Raw genomic sequence first — 17,333 nt, 5'->3', positions numbered from 1 at the left:
ACAGCATACCTCTGTTTGGAGAAGTACTTTTATTCTCATGTGCACTTCTTGTTATAGAAGTATGCTTGTGGGATAAATGCCTTTATTGGGAAAAAAAGTTTCAGTTATTTTTCTAAAATCAATTTTTTCAGCTTATTTAGCATAATGTTATAAAGGTACAGAAGTCCTATTGTTTTAAATTTTTTTTTTACCAGCATGAAGCTCTTTTAGCCATTTTATTTTCAACTGCAGTAAGTTTTAATGATATAAAAAGATAGGAACAAAGGTTAGACCTAAATTTTCAGGTTGAAACAGGTTTCAATATGTTGATTTAAGTCATCATAGTCATCGCACTACTTTGAGTATTTACATATCCTCCATCATTTAAACACTTATAGAATAACCATTGTTGAACATTTTCTAATTTTTTCCTTATTTGTCATCAGTACTGTGTGGACTCAAAATATAAAATATTTTCATGTTTTCTATAGTTAATTAAAAAAAACTTTTGTTAATGTAAAAAATTAAACTTGTTGAAATTTTTTTATAGTTGGTCAAAAATACTGTAAACTTTGTGAAAATGAAGTATCACAATTAGTGTTAACAGTATTGTAGGTGTTGTAAACATAAAATATAATTTTATAACTGCGGTATTATATATATTTTTATATGCAATATGAGGGTCAATAAGTTCTGGACAAGTATTAATAAATTGCATAATTTGTTTAATCTGAACAAATTACAATTATAAACCTTTATATAGTTTCCTTGTTTGTAAGTAAAATTTACCATTGTTGGAAAACTATTAGTAAAGAAGTTTGCTTCATTTTACTAATGGTATGCAAACAGAAAGCAAAAAAGTTTGCTTTTTTTCTTTACTAACAGTATGCTAACTGAAAGTAAAAAAATTGCTTCTTTATTTTCTGTAAAGTACTCATTCTATAGTGAGTATTTGCACAGTCTTGTCCATAGTGATATTGAGTTCATCTAGGATAAAAATCTTTCTCCCCTTGGAAACATCAGAAACAGGGGAACTAAAATCTTTACTGTGGGTTGCATTCTTTCAACAACTCAATCACCATGCATTCAACAACTCAATCACCCTTGTGGTGAGATGCACTATCATGCTGACTCAGTGGACCTCACTTAACAGGTCTGATTGTTTCTTTTGCAATGCAGGTTTTCAAAAATTTACTTATAAATGAAATATATTTTCTGCAAACTGTTTGTAGGCCTTGTGTAACCTAATTAACACAAATAATTCCTGAGGAAGTGTAAGTAGCAGTGGCCATTTTGATTGGCTCGTATTGAACTTTTTTGGATTTATGTGATGAAGGATGACACTATTCAGTAGATTGTGAATAGTTAATTCAGTTTCAAAATGCCATAACCATACTTCATCAGCTGCAATTATTCATTGTAAAAAGACACACCTTTTCTTTTCTATCTGTATAACAACAAAGTTGCAACTCAGTGACAATTTCGTTTTCATTTTCTGACAGAAGGTGGTGGGTTATTACCCAACAAGTTGCAATTTTTTCTTCTCCAAATGTCCCTTCAGAGTAATATAAGCTGAATCATAGTCAAAGCCAGCAACACATGCAATATTATCACAAGTCATTCTTCAATCTTCTTGCAGCATTTCTTGGATTTTTTTATATAATTCTGTCAATTGTGGCATGTTGAGGGTGGAAATAAGCATGCGGGAATCAATGTTGAACTTGTTTATTATCCTGACTGAAATTTTCTTATTGGCAAGAAGCAGTTTATTAAAATTGGCCACTATTAGAAAATTCATTACTTCAGACTAGGAATATAAACTAATTTAGAAGTTATTTTGTGAAATACATAATACATTTCCCAAATTACATTCAAGCTTGATACTACAGGTTCAAATCTACAGTTAAATTTTATATTTAAATAGTGATCAATTACCACTGCTTGTTGATGCAGCAAGAGTTATTAGATGGGTATACACATATCACCTTCTTTTTAATAAGTCTAAAATAGTAGTGTAAACATAGTTGAAACTTGGAAACAGGTTCTAAAAATTCACTAACCACATCTCTGTAATACTTATCCTGTACTTGAAGGATAGCAGTAAGTCAAATAAGGTTCTAATTTTGTTTTAACGTTTCTGACATTTTGACAGAACCCTCTATACCTTGACTTTCTCATTATGCTGCACATTGTGGAGACTTGAAACAAGGCAGCAAGAGTGATGCTGTGTGATAAGCTGACTATCATTAGAAGTGATTTTAGTGTTATTATTTTGTAGGATTGTAACCAAATGTTAATGCACTAACATTAGCACCCAAGGCCATATTGTGTTGTGTGTATTTTTGTACGTACAAGTGTGTGTTCACATGCCAATTTGCACATTTAGCAGGCTGGAAAACCCAGAATAACTGACATGGAAACCCTACTCTCTTCTGCCTGAGATGAATAACTACAACCCCCAACTGAAGAGGCCTTTAAGAATTCCTCCATCTCCAACAGGATTTAGATCCAAATGAATGATAAGTGGACTTTCTTATGACAGTATTTTCTTGCTTTTCTTCTTCTCCTAGATTTTTTACTGAGGTACTTGCAGATTTTCAATCTGAGCAGTTGGTTGTAAATGGAGGATTTTACCAGTAGCTGACTTCCTATTCTATCAAACTGGCCATGCTGTAGCAGAATATCATCTTGGCAACTTATTATTGGCAGTAAAAACAGTAACTTTTACACCTACACACTAAAATGATCATAATTTATAGTGTTACAAGTCAAGCGGCACCGAGTTTCCCCTAAGATAGCACAGATTAGCTGTAGGCATGGCAGATAGCATTGGCTTATTGCTGCATCAAACACTTGGTACAGCTGAGTGTTCAGTTATATAATATTATGTATACCCAGGTGAGAGAAACCACCTGGGTGTACAGAAAACAATGAAATTCTTATTCATTTGTAAAAAAATATGAAGAATCTCAGCATATCAGTTAACCAAAACAACTTTATACAGAAAGCATAGAAGGCTTTCAAGCAACTTATTGCCTTGAATGGTGACAGCCATTCAAGGCAATAAATGTGTTATAACTGAGATGTTAAATGATATACACAATGTATAGTAGAGAGCAAAAGCTTTTTGCCCACAGATGATATTATTTATACTACTTTAGGTTATATGGTATCATAATGGTAAGCCTGTGAAAGAATCAGATGACTTCCAGTTACTTTTTGAGGGGGATCGTTGTACTCTTATAATCAAAGAAGCTTATCTCGAAGATGCAGGTTCTTACAAGTGTGTAGCAATTAATTCTGGTGGAGAAACATCAAGTCAGTGCATGTTAACTATAGAGCGTGAGTAGCTTTTCACACTTATTCTTAGGAATATTAAGAACTTCAATTCAAAAACTAATTCATAATATGTCATTTTATATTTTATTTTTTTATATTCTGTATTCCAAAACTTCCTGATGGCTTAAATATTTGTAACTCATGCATGACAGTAGATTGATGCATGCAGTTTTCATGTGGAGTAGATGAACTTTAAATGCTTTCATTTTTGTATATTATTATTAACTATTAATTATTTAGTTATTTGTTATTTAATTTGTGGATACACCAATGATATTTTCATTATTTGCTGCATCAACAAAAAAATAGAGAAAAAAATTGCCTTATGTTTCCCTCCTCTTATAACTAATGATCCAGCAGGACTCGAATTTACCCAGTCAGCTTCAGCTGCTCATGGAGACAATATTCAAATGGATCACAACATTAATACCTTCAAAATTTCACCTTCGTTAATTTTACTATTCTTTCTCAAAGCCTTATAAACAACAATTTTAAATATTAATTTTAAAGTATCTAGTTACTAAATCTCTAGTAACTACTAATAATTTTAAAGTATCTAGTTACTTGTTATTGTTATTTGATTTTTTTTTAGGAGCATTAGCAACTAAGGCCATATTGCTCCGGGATATGCGGTGGTCATTTCGTGACCTTTCCGCATCCTTCGTATTTGGTGGTGACGGGCTCGAACCCCGGTCTAATCAAGAAGCGTGTGCTACGCACTGCTGCTCCTTCCCACCTGGCTACGGAGGCGCATCTAGTTACTAAATCTCTAGCGACATAGTTTCTCAGTTTCTCCTCATACAGCCATCTTATAGCCAGTCTCACCAGTTACATTTAGATTGCCTATTTAGGCCATTTCAAGAACCTCAATGGTTTTTTTTTAGACATAGCCACAGTATTACAAGTGTAATCTCAGTATATGCAATGGAATTGTAACTTTCTCACCCCTATGAGCAATATTTTGATAAATCATGAAAAGAACACCAAGGATCCTGTATTGTAACACCCAAATTTGATATTGTTTGTAAAAGATATACACACAAGGGAAAATTTAGTTCTTAGAGATTAACACAAACACAACATAAGTTATTCTTAACTAATTAGTTTAGTGAAATTTAAAAGTTACACTTGGGAAAACTAAATAATTCAAACATGACAACTATTGTTGTTTGTGAAAGATGTAAGCAATACACAAATTTGTTTAATTTGTGCATTGCTTGCATTGGGCATCTATCGTCACTTTGCTGTAATATCAGGCCATGACAGAAAGGCGAGTTTTGAAACTTTTCACAGTAGCAGATGTCCTGTAGATGTCCATGGAGGCAAATTGCTGCTATGGATAAGGGGATGGTTGAGTGGCAGAAGACAGAGAGTGGTAATCAATGGACACTGCTCAACGTGGACTAATGTTATTAGTGGAGTTCCTCAAGGTTCAGTGTTGGGTCCGTTGTTGTTTTCGGTGTTTATGAATGATATTGATGATGGGATATCAAGTTTAATGTCCAAGTTTGCAGATGATACAAAGGTTGGCAGGGTCGTCAAGGACACTACTGACGCTATGCTGCTGCAACAGGATCTGGAAAGGTTGAACAGATGGGCTGAGAGGTGGCAAATGAAGTTTAACATTGACAAATGTAAAGTACTGCATATGGGAAACAGTAACCCCAGAGCAACGTATCAACTCTGCGGTACCACACTGACAGTGGTGGAGAATGAAAAGGACCTGGGGGTAATTGTGCAGGGAGATATGAAGTTCTCTGAGCAGTGCAGACGAGCTGCAAGAGTAGCTCATGGTGTCTTGTCAATGATATACAGGAATTTTTCTAGCAGGGATAAGGAGGTGATTATTCCCTTGTATAAGGCAATGGTTAGGCCACATCTTGAGTACTGTATACAGGTCTGGAGGCCTCATTTCAAGAAGGATGTAGAGCTGCTGGAACGGGTACAGAGAAGGGCAACAAGATTAGTAAATGGAACAAAGGGTTGCTCTTACGAAGAAAGGCTTAAGTTTTGCAAATTACAGAGTCTGGAGACTAGGCACCGGCGAGGTGATCTGATAGAGGTGTATAAGGCCTTGAATGGTTTGAGCATGCTCAATGCCAATGGGATTCTTCATCTTTCTCAGAATAATCACCTCAGAGGGCATAAATTCAAATTGAGGAAGGACGGATGTCGGATAGATGTGCGGAAATTTGCCTTTGGCCAGCGGGTGGTTGGTTGGTGGAACCGACTTCCATCACTTGTTGTTGAAGTTGATAGCCTAAACAAATTTAAAGCTCAACTGGACAGGTATTTCGAACGAACGGAGGGGTGAAATGGGAGAGGGTTTTTTTTTTTTTTTTTTTTTTTTGGGCTGATGCTGAATAAGCTTGCTTTCTTGCATCGTATGCCTCTACTACTAATGCTAATGTAATTTTACAGGATTTCAACCATATTTAAGTGCATGTTTTTTTTTTTTTGATGATGCTCAATGCAAGCAATACACAAATTTGTTTAATTTGTGCATTGCTTGCATTGGGCATCTATCGTCACTTTGCTGTAATATCAGGCCATGACAGAAAGGCGAGTTTTGAAACTTTTCACAGTAGCAGATGTCCTGTAATAAATTTACATTTTGATCAAGATCTCCAGTTTCCCAAAACTTTTTATTTATTTATTTTTTTATTTTTGTATTATTTCTCTTGGTTGGTGTTTTTGTTCACTTGGGGGTAGTGCAGAGAGAGTTTCCTACCATTATCTCAGGCAGCAGTTGTGCAATACCTGCAAGATCTTATGCTACTGTGCTTCTCTGGGTGAGTGAAGGCTCTTGCTTGCTTATCTGGTTTTCACTTTTATTTTGCAGTTTTTTAGCTGATTTATTAGTATAGTTTAATTGTTTGGCAATTAGCACCTCTAAAGTGTCTATTGTTTTATTCAACAGCAATTTTCATTTAGACATTATTACCTGATCGCACCACATGTAATTTATATTTGAGTTTGGAATAGTTTACTTATGATAACCCTATGTATATGCAAATCTGTCATTTATCCATCCTGTTTTAAATAATTCATAATTAATGGCATAAATTTTATTATTTGTCAATTTAATTAAATTCATATTTCAAAGATCCCAAGATTGAAAATCAAACGCAGCAAAGCATTGAACTTTATTGATTTCAATTCTTATTGAGATTAATTAATATTATCTGTCATTCTAAATTTTTTTAACTCTCTAAGAGTAAGTTGCTACAATGGATAAAAGGATGGCTGAGTAATCGACAGACACTGCTCTTCGCGGACAAATGTTATTAGTGGAGTTTCCCAGAGTTCGGTGTTGTTTTGTATATTTATCAATGATATTAATGAAGATATATCAGGTTTAATATCCAAGTTTGAAGATGATACCAAGGTTGGAAGGGTTGGTAACGACAGTAAAGACAGTATGCTACTCCAACTGGATCTAGATAAGTTGGGCAAATGGACTGAAAAATGGCAACTGAAGTTTAACATTGACAAATGAAAAGTACTGCATATGGGTAACAATAACCAAAGAGAAAAATACCAACTGTGTGGTACTACACTGAGACAAGTGGAAAGTGAAAAAGACCTGGGGTAATTGTGCAGTTGGATATGAAGTTCGCTGAGCAGTGTAAAGGTGTTGCCAGGGCAGGTCATAGAGTCTTGTCAATGATATATAGGAATTTTGCTAGCAGGAACAGGGAGGTAATTATCCAGTTATAAAGGTAATGGTCAGGCCACACCTAGAGTACTGACTGTGTACACGTCGGGTGATCTCATTTTAGGAAGGATGTAGAGTTGCTAGAATGAATACAAAGAAGGGCAACAAGATTGGTGAGGGGAACAAAGGTTTCCTCTTACGAAGAAAGGCTTACATTCTGCAAATTGCAGTGCCTGGAGAGTAGGCACCTGCATGGTGATCTGATTGAGGTGTATAAGGCCTTGAATGGGTTGAGTAAGCTGAATGCTGATGGGATTCTTCTTCTTGCTCAGATTAAGAACCTGAGGGCACACAGATTCAAATTGAGGAAAGAAAGTTGTAGAATAGATGTGTGGAAATTTGCCTTTAGCCCTCAGGTAGTTGATTGGTGGAACAGACTTCCATCTTTTGTGGTGGAAGTTGATAGCCTAAATAAATTTAAGGCTGAGCTGGACAGGCATTTGGAACCAAATGGAGGGGTGAAATGGGAGGTTTTTTTTTTTTTTTTTTTTTGGTTGATGCAGCATAAGCTTGCTTTCTTGCTCTGTTAATACTAATGTTGTAACTGTATTTGTATTTTTAACTCTTCATTACTTAACAATCTGTTTTTTTTATTTATTTTTTTTATTTATTTGTTTTATATAACTTATGTGATGTAGTCACTGGCATTTTTATAGAATTTTTGCTAACAGGAAGTGAAAGTAGTAGTAGCAGTAGTAATTGAGGCATGTGATTCAAAAAAGCAAGCTTATGTAGCATTATCCAAAAAAAAAAAACATTTCACACTTCTATTCCCTCTAAACGTTTGTCTAGTTCCTCCTTCAATTTCTTTATGCTATCAACTTCCACAAAAACAGATGGAAATTTGTTCCAGCAATCAACTACCTGAGGGCTAAAGGCAAATTCCCACACATCTATTCTACAACTGTCTTTCCTCAATTTGAAATTATGCCCCTTGGGTTCGTAATCTGAACAAGAGGAAGAATCTCATTAGAATTGAACATGCTCAACCCATTCAAGGCCGTATACACATAAATCAGATCACCTTGCAAGTGCCTAGTCTCCACATGCTGCAATTTGCAGAACTTAAGCCTTTCTTCATAAAGCAACCTTTCTTTCCCCTTACCAATCTTGTTACCCCTCTCTGTACTCGCTCAAGCAATTCTACAACTCTACACCATTGCCTTATACGAAGGAATAATCACCTCCTATAATAATCACCAGCAGCCTGGAAAACAAGATGCAGGATATTTCAGAGACTGCTGGGAGTCATTGTGGTACAAGTAAACACATGGGTTGTGTTAGGGTAGCTAAGAATAGGAACAGGTGCATGTATACTTGTGTGTACACCATTGCTAGAAGTTTGGTAAATAAATTTGATGAATTTGAGGTATTGCTCAAAACATCAAAGGCAGATATTGTTGGGATATCAGAGACGTGGTGTCACACAGATATAAGGAATGCAGAACTGGAATTTGAGGAGTACAATGTGTACAGAAAGGATAGACAGGATAGGAAGAGAAGAGGGGTTATGCTATTAGTTAAGAAACACATAAAATCCAAGGAAGTGAAGTCAGTCGACATCGCTGGACAGTGCAGTGTTGAGTCAGTTTGGTGTGACATAAGCATTGGGAGATGAAAATTGAGAGTAGGAGTGTGCTATAGGCCTAATGACTGATGATTATAATAAGAAACTGTACAGGGAAATAGAGTGGGCCAGTAAATCAGAGAGTTTTATAATGGGGGATTTTAATTTCCCAGATATTGACTGAAATTTGTGGGTTGGTTTTTGTGGATTTATTGAATGATTGTTTTCTACATCAGCATGTTCGGGAGGCAACTAGAGGGAGTAATACTCTTGATCTGATTATCAGTAGTGATTCTTCATGCATTAAGAATCTTCAGATAAAGGAACCGCTAGGTGGCAGTGATCACAGTGTGCTGAAGTGGGATTTTCTCAAAGAGATAACTACCATCAGGGGTAAAGGGAAGGGTTTTTGCTTTCGTAAAGGTGACTATGATGGTCTGAGACAGTATTTAAATTCTATACAGTGGGACCAACAGATTCAAAGAGTAAATTCAAAATGGGAAGCATTCAAAGAACTTATCTTGGAAGCTACTAGGCTTTACATACCAGCTAAGAAATATTGTTCAAAGTTTAGGCCTAAATGGATGTCAGATGAACTAATGGGACATATGGCAGAGAAGAAAAATCCATGGGATACATATAAATTAATGGGTGACATGGAAGCCTATGATAGATATAAGTTAGTCTATAACCAAGTCACAAAGGAGATTAGGCAGGCAATGGCAGATTATGAGAAATCCTTGGCAAAGGATGCAAAGAAACACAGAAAAGAGTTCTTTACCTATGTAAACTCTAGAAAGAAAGGGATGAATCAGAGTGGTCCACTGGATATTGATGGTTTGACATTTGAGGATCCTGCTCAGGTGGCTAACAAAATAAACAAGTATTTTGCATCTACATTCACACACAAGGAGGTTTTCAGGAAGGAGAATGCCAGAGGTGAAGTAAACTCTGGCAGTGAGGTAGATGATTTTGTAATAACTGAGAGGAAAGTGGAAGAAAAAGTTTTGAGGATAAACATAAAAAGGGCACCTGGGGTGGATGAGATCTATCCAGTTATATTAAAGGAGGCAGCAAAGGAAGTTAGCAAACCCTTAGCCATAATTATGAGAGCTTCTTTGGACTCAGGGAAGGTACCCATAGACTGGAGATGTGCAAATGTGACGTCAATTCACAAATTAGGATCGATGGCTGACACAAGTAATTATAGACCTGTGAGTTTAACTTCTGTTCCAGGAAAATTAATGGAGGCACTGGATAAAGAAGCAGTGCAGGATCATCTAGACGAGACTTCAGTTATAGCTCAGGAACAGCATGGTTTTGTTAAGGGAAAGTCTTGCCTGACCAATTTGATTTGATACTATGACGCAGTCACAAAAGAACTGGATGCAGGGAGTAACTTTGATATTATATATTTGAATCTTAGAAAGGCTTTTGATACTGTTGCACACGGAAGACTGCTGCACAAATTGGAGCAGTGTGGCATTGGAGGCAAATTGCTGCTATGGATAAAGGGATGGTTGAGGGGGAGAAGACAGATGTTGTTTTTGGTTTTTAGGAGCATTAGCAACTAAGGCCATATTGCTCCGAGGATATGTGGTGGTCATTCCCTGACCTTTCCGCATCCTCCGTATTTGGTGGTGATGGGCTCGAACCCAGGTCTAATCAAAAAGCGTGTGCTACGCACTGCTGCTCCTTCCCACCTGGCTACAGAGGCGCCAGAGAAGACAGAGAGTGGTAATCAATGGACACTGCTCATCGTGGACTAATGTTATTAATGGAGGCCCTCAGGGTTCAGTGTTGGGTCCATTATTGTTTTCTGTATTTATAAATAATATTGATGATAGTATATCAAGCTTAATGTCCAAGTTTGCAGACGATGCAAAGGTTGGTAGGGTTGTTAATAACACTACTGATGCTATGCTGCTGCAACAGGATCTGGAAAGGTTGAGCAGATGGGCTGAGAGGTTGCAAATGAAGTTTAACATTGACAAATGTAAAGTACTACATATGGGAAACAGCAACACCAGAGCAACGTATCAACTCTGTGGTACTACACTGACAGTAGTAGAGAATGAAAAGGACCTGGGGGTAATTGTGCAGGCAGATATGAAGTTCTCTGAGCAGTGCAGACAGGCTGCAAGAGTAGCTCATTGAGTCTTGTCAATGATATACAGGAATTTTTCTAGCAGGGATAAGGAGGTGATTATTCCCTTGTATAAGGCAATGGTCAGGTCACAACTTGAGTAGTGTATACAGGTCTGGATTCCTCATTTCAAGAAGGATGTAGAGCTGCTGGAATGAGTACAGAGACGGGTAACAAGATTAGTGAATGGAACAAAGGGTTGCTCTTATGAAGAAAGGCTTAAGTTTTGCAAATTACAGTGTCTGGAGACTGGGCACTGGCTAGGTGATCTGATAGAGGTGTATAAAGCCTTGAATGGTTTGAGCATGCGCAATGGCGATGGGACTCATCCTCTTGCTCAGAATAATCACCTGAGAGGGCATAAATTCAGATTGAGGAAAGATAGATGTAGGATAGATGTGTGGAAATTTGCCTTTAGCCAGCGGGTAGGTGGTTGGTGGAACAGACTTCCGTCCCTTGTTGTGGAAGTTGATAGCCTAAATAAATTTAAGGCTCAGCTGGACAGGTATTTCGAATGAACAGAGGGCCGAAATGGAAGTGTTTTTTTTTTTTTTTGTTTTTTTTTGGCTGATGCTGCATAAGCTTGCTTTCTTGCATCATATGCCTCTAATAATGCTAATGCTATTAGCAAAATCGCTGTATATTTGGTCCTTGACATTATCAGATTTCACTATATTATCAGTATTGGTCCTTCAGGTTGTCGCAGACATTCTCTCAGATATGCCAGTCAAGCTGTGCTTGCTACCTGGGAGTCTAAAATGCTGCTGGAACTGATATTCGGGTGAAACTCAAGTCAAGTGGACCCAATTTCAGTGAAGTCCGGACGGTCTCTGACAGCCAAATCCTCTGCTTGCACCTCCATGATGGTAGAACTGGTAGTAATCCTTGGTATAACCCCAATGCACAAGCACACTGTGAGTGACCACCCAGGTGTGAACCAATGTAAGTCGCGGTCGAGGTGTGTCAGAAGAATTATCACAAAGAAAGACAGCATGCTAGTTCCCACATGGAACATAATACACCTAAACCTCTTTTTATGTGAATTTTTTTACACGAATTCGGAGTTACACAAATTGGGATATCAAAAATAATTTTTTATGTGATTTTTATTCACTTTTACGCGACCAACCTAAAGTCTAAGTTATGAAAATATCCGTAATTCAAGAAAATTCTGAGAATTTTGTAGAATTGCATTCTCGTTTCAATTAAGAAAATTCTAAATTCTAAATTCCCCGAATTACGTAATTGACTGTGCATAAACAAAAAAAACAGCAGTTGTTTGCAGTTTGAATTTGGTTTCTTGTATCAACTTAGAAAATTCTTACGAATTTCATTTATTGGAATTCCCCAAGTTACATAACTGACTGCACATAAAAAAGCAGTTCATAGCAGTTTGAGTAGACAACACAGTTACTGCATTTTTTGCATTTGCATTTTTTAAGTGAAATCAAAATAAAAATCGCATTATAAAATTAATAATTTTTCCAAGAAATAATAAATGGTAAGCTACATTGTATGTAATTTTCAAACTTTTATTTCGTTAACCGAAGATTTTAATCCAGCCCTCATGATGTTGCCGATAACCAAAAAAATAAGGAAAGCCATTTCCTTGGAATAAAAATTCAAATTTTAGATCATCTTCAAACTAGGGAAGGTGCGACGGCTGTGCATAAGTATTTTGGAGTCCGTGAATCAACTGTCGGATCTATGAAGAAAAATGAAGAGGCTATTAGAAAGGCAGTATGTTCTGGTACAAAATCAATGTGAAATTATCATCATACACAGGAGATGTTGTTCTAGAAAAGGCCGAAAAAGCTTTAGTGATGTGGATAGAAGATAATGTACAAAAAAGAATGCCAGTTGACGGAAATTCCATCAATCAATCAGCATTGAGATTTTATGAACATATTAAAAACTGCAGCCAGATACTTCATCTCAATCGAGGAAAAATATGAATTTCATGCTAGCAATGGTTGGCTGGCTAAGTTTATTAAAAGACATGCTCTTCAAAATATAAAAATTAAAGGTGAAACGGCTTCTGCTGATGAAACAGCTGCTAAATCATTTCCACAAAAACTTGCTAAAATAATTGAAGATGGAGGTTACACTCATGAACAAGTTTGGAATATGGATAAAACTGGCCTTTTCTGGAAAAAAATGCCAAACAGAACTTACGTATCAAAAATACAAAAAAAAACTGTTGGTGGATTCAAAGCAGCAAAGGATCGCATAACACTCCTATTTTGTTCGAACGCTTTAGGAGATCGGGTGTTACAACCACTGCTCATAAATCAATCATTAAGACCATGGCCAATGAAAGGTGTAGATTTTAAAAAATTGCCAGTTCATTGGATGGCCAACAAAAAAGCTTGAGTGACCATTGATATTTTCACTGAGTGGTTCCACAAACATTTTGTGCCAGAAGTTAGACGCTATTTGAATGACAAAAGTCTCGAATTTAAAGTGCTTTTGATTCTTGATAATGCACCCAGTCATCCTGCCGTAGAACGTCCAAATGTGCAATTTTGTTTTCTGCCGCCCAATACCACATCATTGCTACAACCCCTCTAGATCAGGATATAATTGCGACTTTTAAAACATATTATGTCAGACGAACATTTCAATTCGTTTGAATAAGGTAAATGATGATGAAACACTGTCAGGTATGGATGTGTGGAAAAAATTTTCAGTTATGGATTGTATTGATCAGGTTCGATTTTCATTATCTGAATTGAGACCAGAAACTATGAATGCATGCTGGAATGCTATTTGGCCCACATGTGTTAAAGAGAATGCTCCTGTTCCCTTCAATTATACTGCAGAATTCCCCAATATAATAAGTTTGGCATGTGAAATTGGCAGAGAAGGATTCGATGATCTTACGTCAGCAGATATTGAAGAATTGTTAATTGATAAACCTCTTAGCGAAGACAAAATAGTGGAGATTGTTTCTGAGACTCCTGAAAGTGAAGAAGTTAATGATAATGATCAAGATAATCCTACTTTTACTGCTGATATAATTAAAGAAGGTCTTAAACTGGCCAGTAATTAAGGCAATTATTTTGCCCCTACATGATCCAAATAAAGAACGTGCTGGGAAGTTTTCACGTGAGCTTAAGTTGTTAATGTCTTCATACAGAGAATTATATTGCGACTTATCTAAAGCATCAACACAGCAATTAATAACTGAGTTCATTCCTAAACTACTGAAACAACCTGTGGTACTTTTGTTCAAGACACGACATGAAGAATTCCACAAGTTGAGGCGGAAGTCGATGACGATAATACCATATCTAGTAGTTCTAGTGATATTACAGTCTCACGAAAATGAAAGCTTTCGCGTTTATTGTCAGAAACTGATGGTTATCTGGGACACTGTACTGCATTGTTGCTGTGTTATAAGACCAGACACATGACACTCACCCACCTCTGGCATCAGCTACATGTGGCCTAGGGATGGTGTTCAACTGTCATTGAACCAGTCACAGTATACTCATGACATCACAGAATGGGAGCACTTAATCATGTTCATTGTTGTCAACATAGCGGCACCTGCACATCTTGCCTTTCCAATCATTCCATGTTTGAAATTGGAAAAATTTCAACAGCAACCTATTCTTCCTCACAGACACTAAAAAACTGATCACCACATCTGCAGTCTACAATCTTATATCAACTGTTTCTGACTGAGCCTTCACCACTTCACTGACTAGACCATTTTTACACAATGGAGGTATTGCTAATGCACAGCAAATTGTGTGTGTGTGTGTGTGTGTGTGTGTGTGTGTGTGTGTGTGTGTGTGTGTGTGTGTGTGTGTGTGTGTGTGTGTGTGTGTGTGTGTGTGTGTGTGTGTGTGTGTGTGTGTGTGAGGTGTGGATATATGCAGATCATATATTGAATATGTTTTTGCTTTTGTAATAAACTCTTGTCTAATATGTGTAATGACACCAAATCCACCATTGCTAGTGCAGTATATAAACAATGCAATGACTTTATTTTTAAATTAGAAAAGGAATTATAAATATGGCAACTGACCTATATATTTCTTTTTTGTATTCCAGCTCTTAGTGAAGCTGAAGAAAAGCGGTAAGAAATCAGAATTAAAAAACTGAATTTTATAATTAGTGTACTTTTTCTAGGTTTACGTTTTTAATAACAAAGCTACTTCTTATCTCTTTTCTCTGAGAATTTGAAATAAAGTACTTCTTATAAGTTATTGATTTCCAGCTCTAATGGTTTAGATAGAGAAAAATCCCATTACAACCAATATCATTTTAAAGAACATTTCACTATAACAAAAATAGTTCCAGGTCCTGATTAAATTTTCTTATTAATAATGCTCTATAAATCTTGTTTGAGAAGAATAGTTTTGATTAAAAATTCAGTACAATAAATTATTTTCAAAGGCTCTGTCTAAAATATATTGGTTTTTATATATGAACCAAACTGGGGACTCCACAGTGAAAATGACACCGTGAAACCCTCATATTGTAAATACAGATGTGCGATGTTTCAATTGAAAAAAAAAAAAAAAAAAAAGAACGTGTATATGTGGTAAAAGAATTCAGTTTCACACCCCCTGTTAACTTTTCCATATTTTTGAATGATTATTCTGAAATTCAGTTTGTTATAGCATTCTGGAAACTGACATCTCCTCATATAATCAGCTTTTTTGGGACGGGGATAGTTATATGATATTGTGTGTGAGATGACAAATTTGCAGAACTCAAACTGCTGTGACATATTTGTATTAAAATATATGGTCAAAGTATGAAGAAACACAAAAAAGAATAGCTGTAAAGGAGCATATATTCTATGTTTTGTTCAGTATAGAGCTGGGATCACTTTATCACTTCTTTTGGATAATTTGTAAAGTATATACCAACAGCCTAGGGAATAACCAGTCTTTTATCCAATACTTTCATAGCACTGTTACAAAATTTTAATGGATCGAAAGGAGGATTAAGGCGACAGCATTATGCTTCAACAGATTTCTGCATCCTTGTGTTGTTTTTTATGCCCAGAATTTGAAAGTTTTTTTTAAATTTTTTAGGTTGAAACTGGGTTTTTTGGATGTGGGATGACATGCTATATCTGGAGCTGTATGGTGTAGTTTATATGGTTGGAATGCTCCATTATTATGATAATTAAATAATAGACCCTCCTCTGCATTCTGTTTTTCTATCCTGTCTTAAGTCATTCTGAGAGCAATCATTCTCTGAGTCTTGGATTTATGCTTACTTTAGAAATATCACATTATTATTCATGGATCAACCTAAAACTGTTAATATAAATTTTAAATTGAATGGCATTACCAAAAGAGGTGAATAGCAAACTGAACTCAAACTGCTGTGACATATCTGTATAAAGTCATACTGGACCCACATCAGATAACAGGTAGCCTCATTGAGCAGCCAAGTGGTATGCAGAAGAAAAACTTCCTTGTTGACACATAACCATTATTACACATGCAAATAGCCCTACTGCTGGACTTCATTGTCCTGTGCAGCGAATCAGTAAAAGAGTGGTTTATTATTTTTTTTTATTTCAGTGCCTGTTGCAATAATTAGATAATAGAGATTTCTCTTACAGCCCAGTACCAGGGGCTGTTTACGTGCACAACTTTTGTTACCTCACTAATTTTCATGCCAAGTTGTCTAACTTGGCATGAAAATTAGTGAATTATCTAACTTATTCAGAGGTTATTGAAGATCTTGCAAGCTGCACAAAAAGATGTGGTAATTAGACACAGCTGCTTAACTCCAAGTTAAAAACACAACACAAAGTAATGCTATCAGTCTAGGGTTAATGTAACTTATAGACAACTTGTTTGCTTCACAATTTGAGAAATCAGTGCCATTGGAAAGATTTTTGTCTTTTCATTCAAATTTAACCTGGTATATAAAAAATGCACAGAAATCCTGCTACTGAAGAAATCTAGAAATACATGATTATATAATTAAAATTTAACTCAATTGCATTACAACTAAATTTTATTAAAAACAGTTAGAAGAATGTGGTGAGTAATATGAATTTTTTTTGAGAAGAACATGTTTGGCATTAGCATTAGCATTGGCATATGATGCAAGAAAGCAAGCTTATATAGCATCAGACAAAAAAAAATACACCCTTCTCATTTCACCCATCCACTCATTCCAAATGTTTGTCTAGTTCTGCCTTGAATCTATTTAATCTATCAACTTCTACAACAAGAGATGGAAGTTTGTTCCAGCAATCAACCACCCGCTGGCTAAAGGCAAACTTCTGCACATCTATCCTACAACTCTCTTTCCTCAGTTTGAATTTTTGCTCTCTCAGGCGATTATTCTGATGTTGATGTTGTTTGGTTTTTAGGAGCATTAGTAACTAAGGTCATATTTCTCTGGGGATATGTGGTGGTCATTCCCTGACCGTTCCGTATTCTCCGTATTTGGTGGTCATGGACTCGGACCCCAGTCTAATCAAGAAGCATGTGCTATGCACTGTTGCTCCTGGCTGTGGAGGTGCCACAATTATTCTGAGCAAGAGGAAGAATCCCATCAGCATTGAGCATGCTCAAACCATTCAAGACTTTATACACCTC

At 36.2% G+C, this 17,333-nt stretch overlaps 1 protein-coding gene across 1 annotated transcript in view; it reads left to right on the top strand.

Moving 5' to 3' along the window:
* LOC150082232 (uncharacterized) overlaps window positions 1-17,333 on the top strand; it is a 1,008,282-nt gene that overhangs the window by 136,604 nt on the left and 854,345 nt on the right. Inside the window, exons 27-28 of the mRNA XM_090379191.1 lie at window positions 3,141-3,321; window positions 14,812-14,836. Coding sequence (XP_090235317.1) covers window positions 3,141-3,321; window positions 14,812-14,836 — 206 coding nt within the window. The remainder of the gene's footprint in view (window positions 1-3,140; window positions 3,322-14,811; window positions 14,837-17,333) is intronic.

This window comes from Mastigoproctus giganteus, chromosome 8 (assembly GCF_048544385.1).
Source record: "Mastigoproctus giganteus isolate SK-2022 chromosome 8, ASM4854438v1, whole genome shotgun sequence".
NCBI lineage: Eukaryota > Metazoa > Arthropoda > Arachnida > Uropygi > Thelyphonidae > Mastigoproctus > Mastigoproctus giganteus.
Note: the sequence above shows the minus strand (reverse complement) of the source record. Positions and strands in the feature narration are given on the sequence as shown.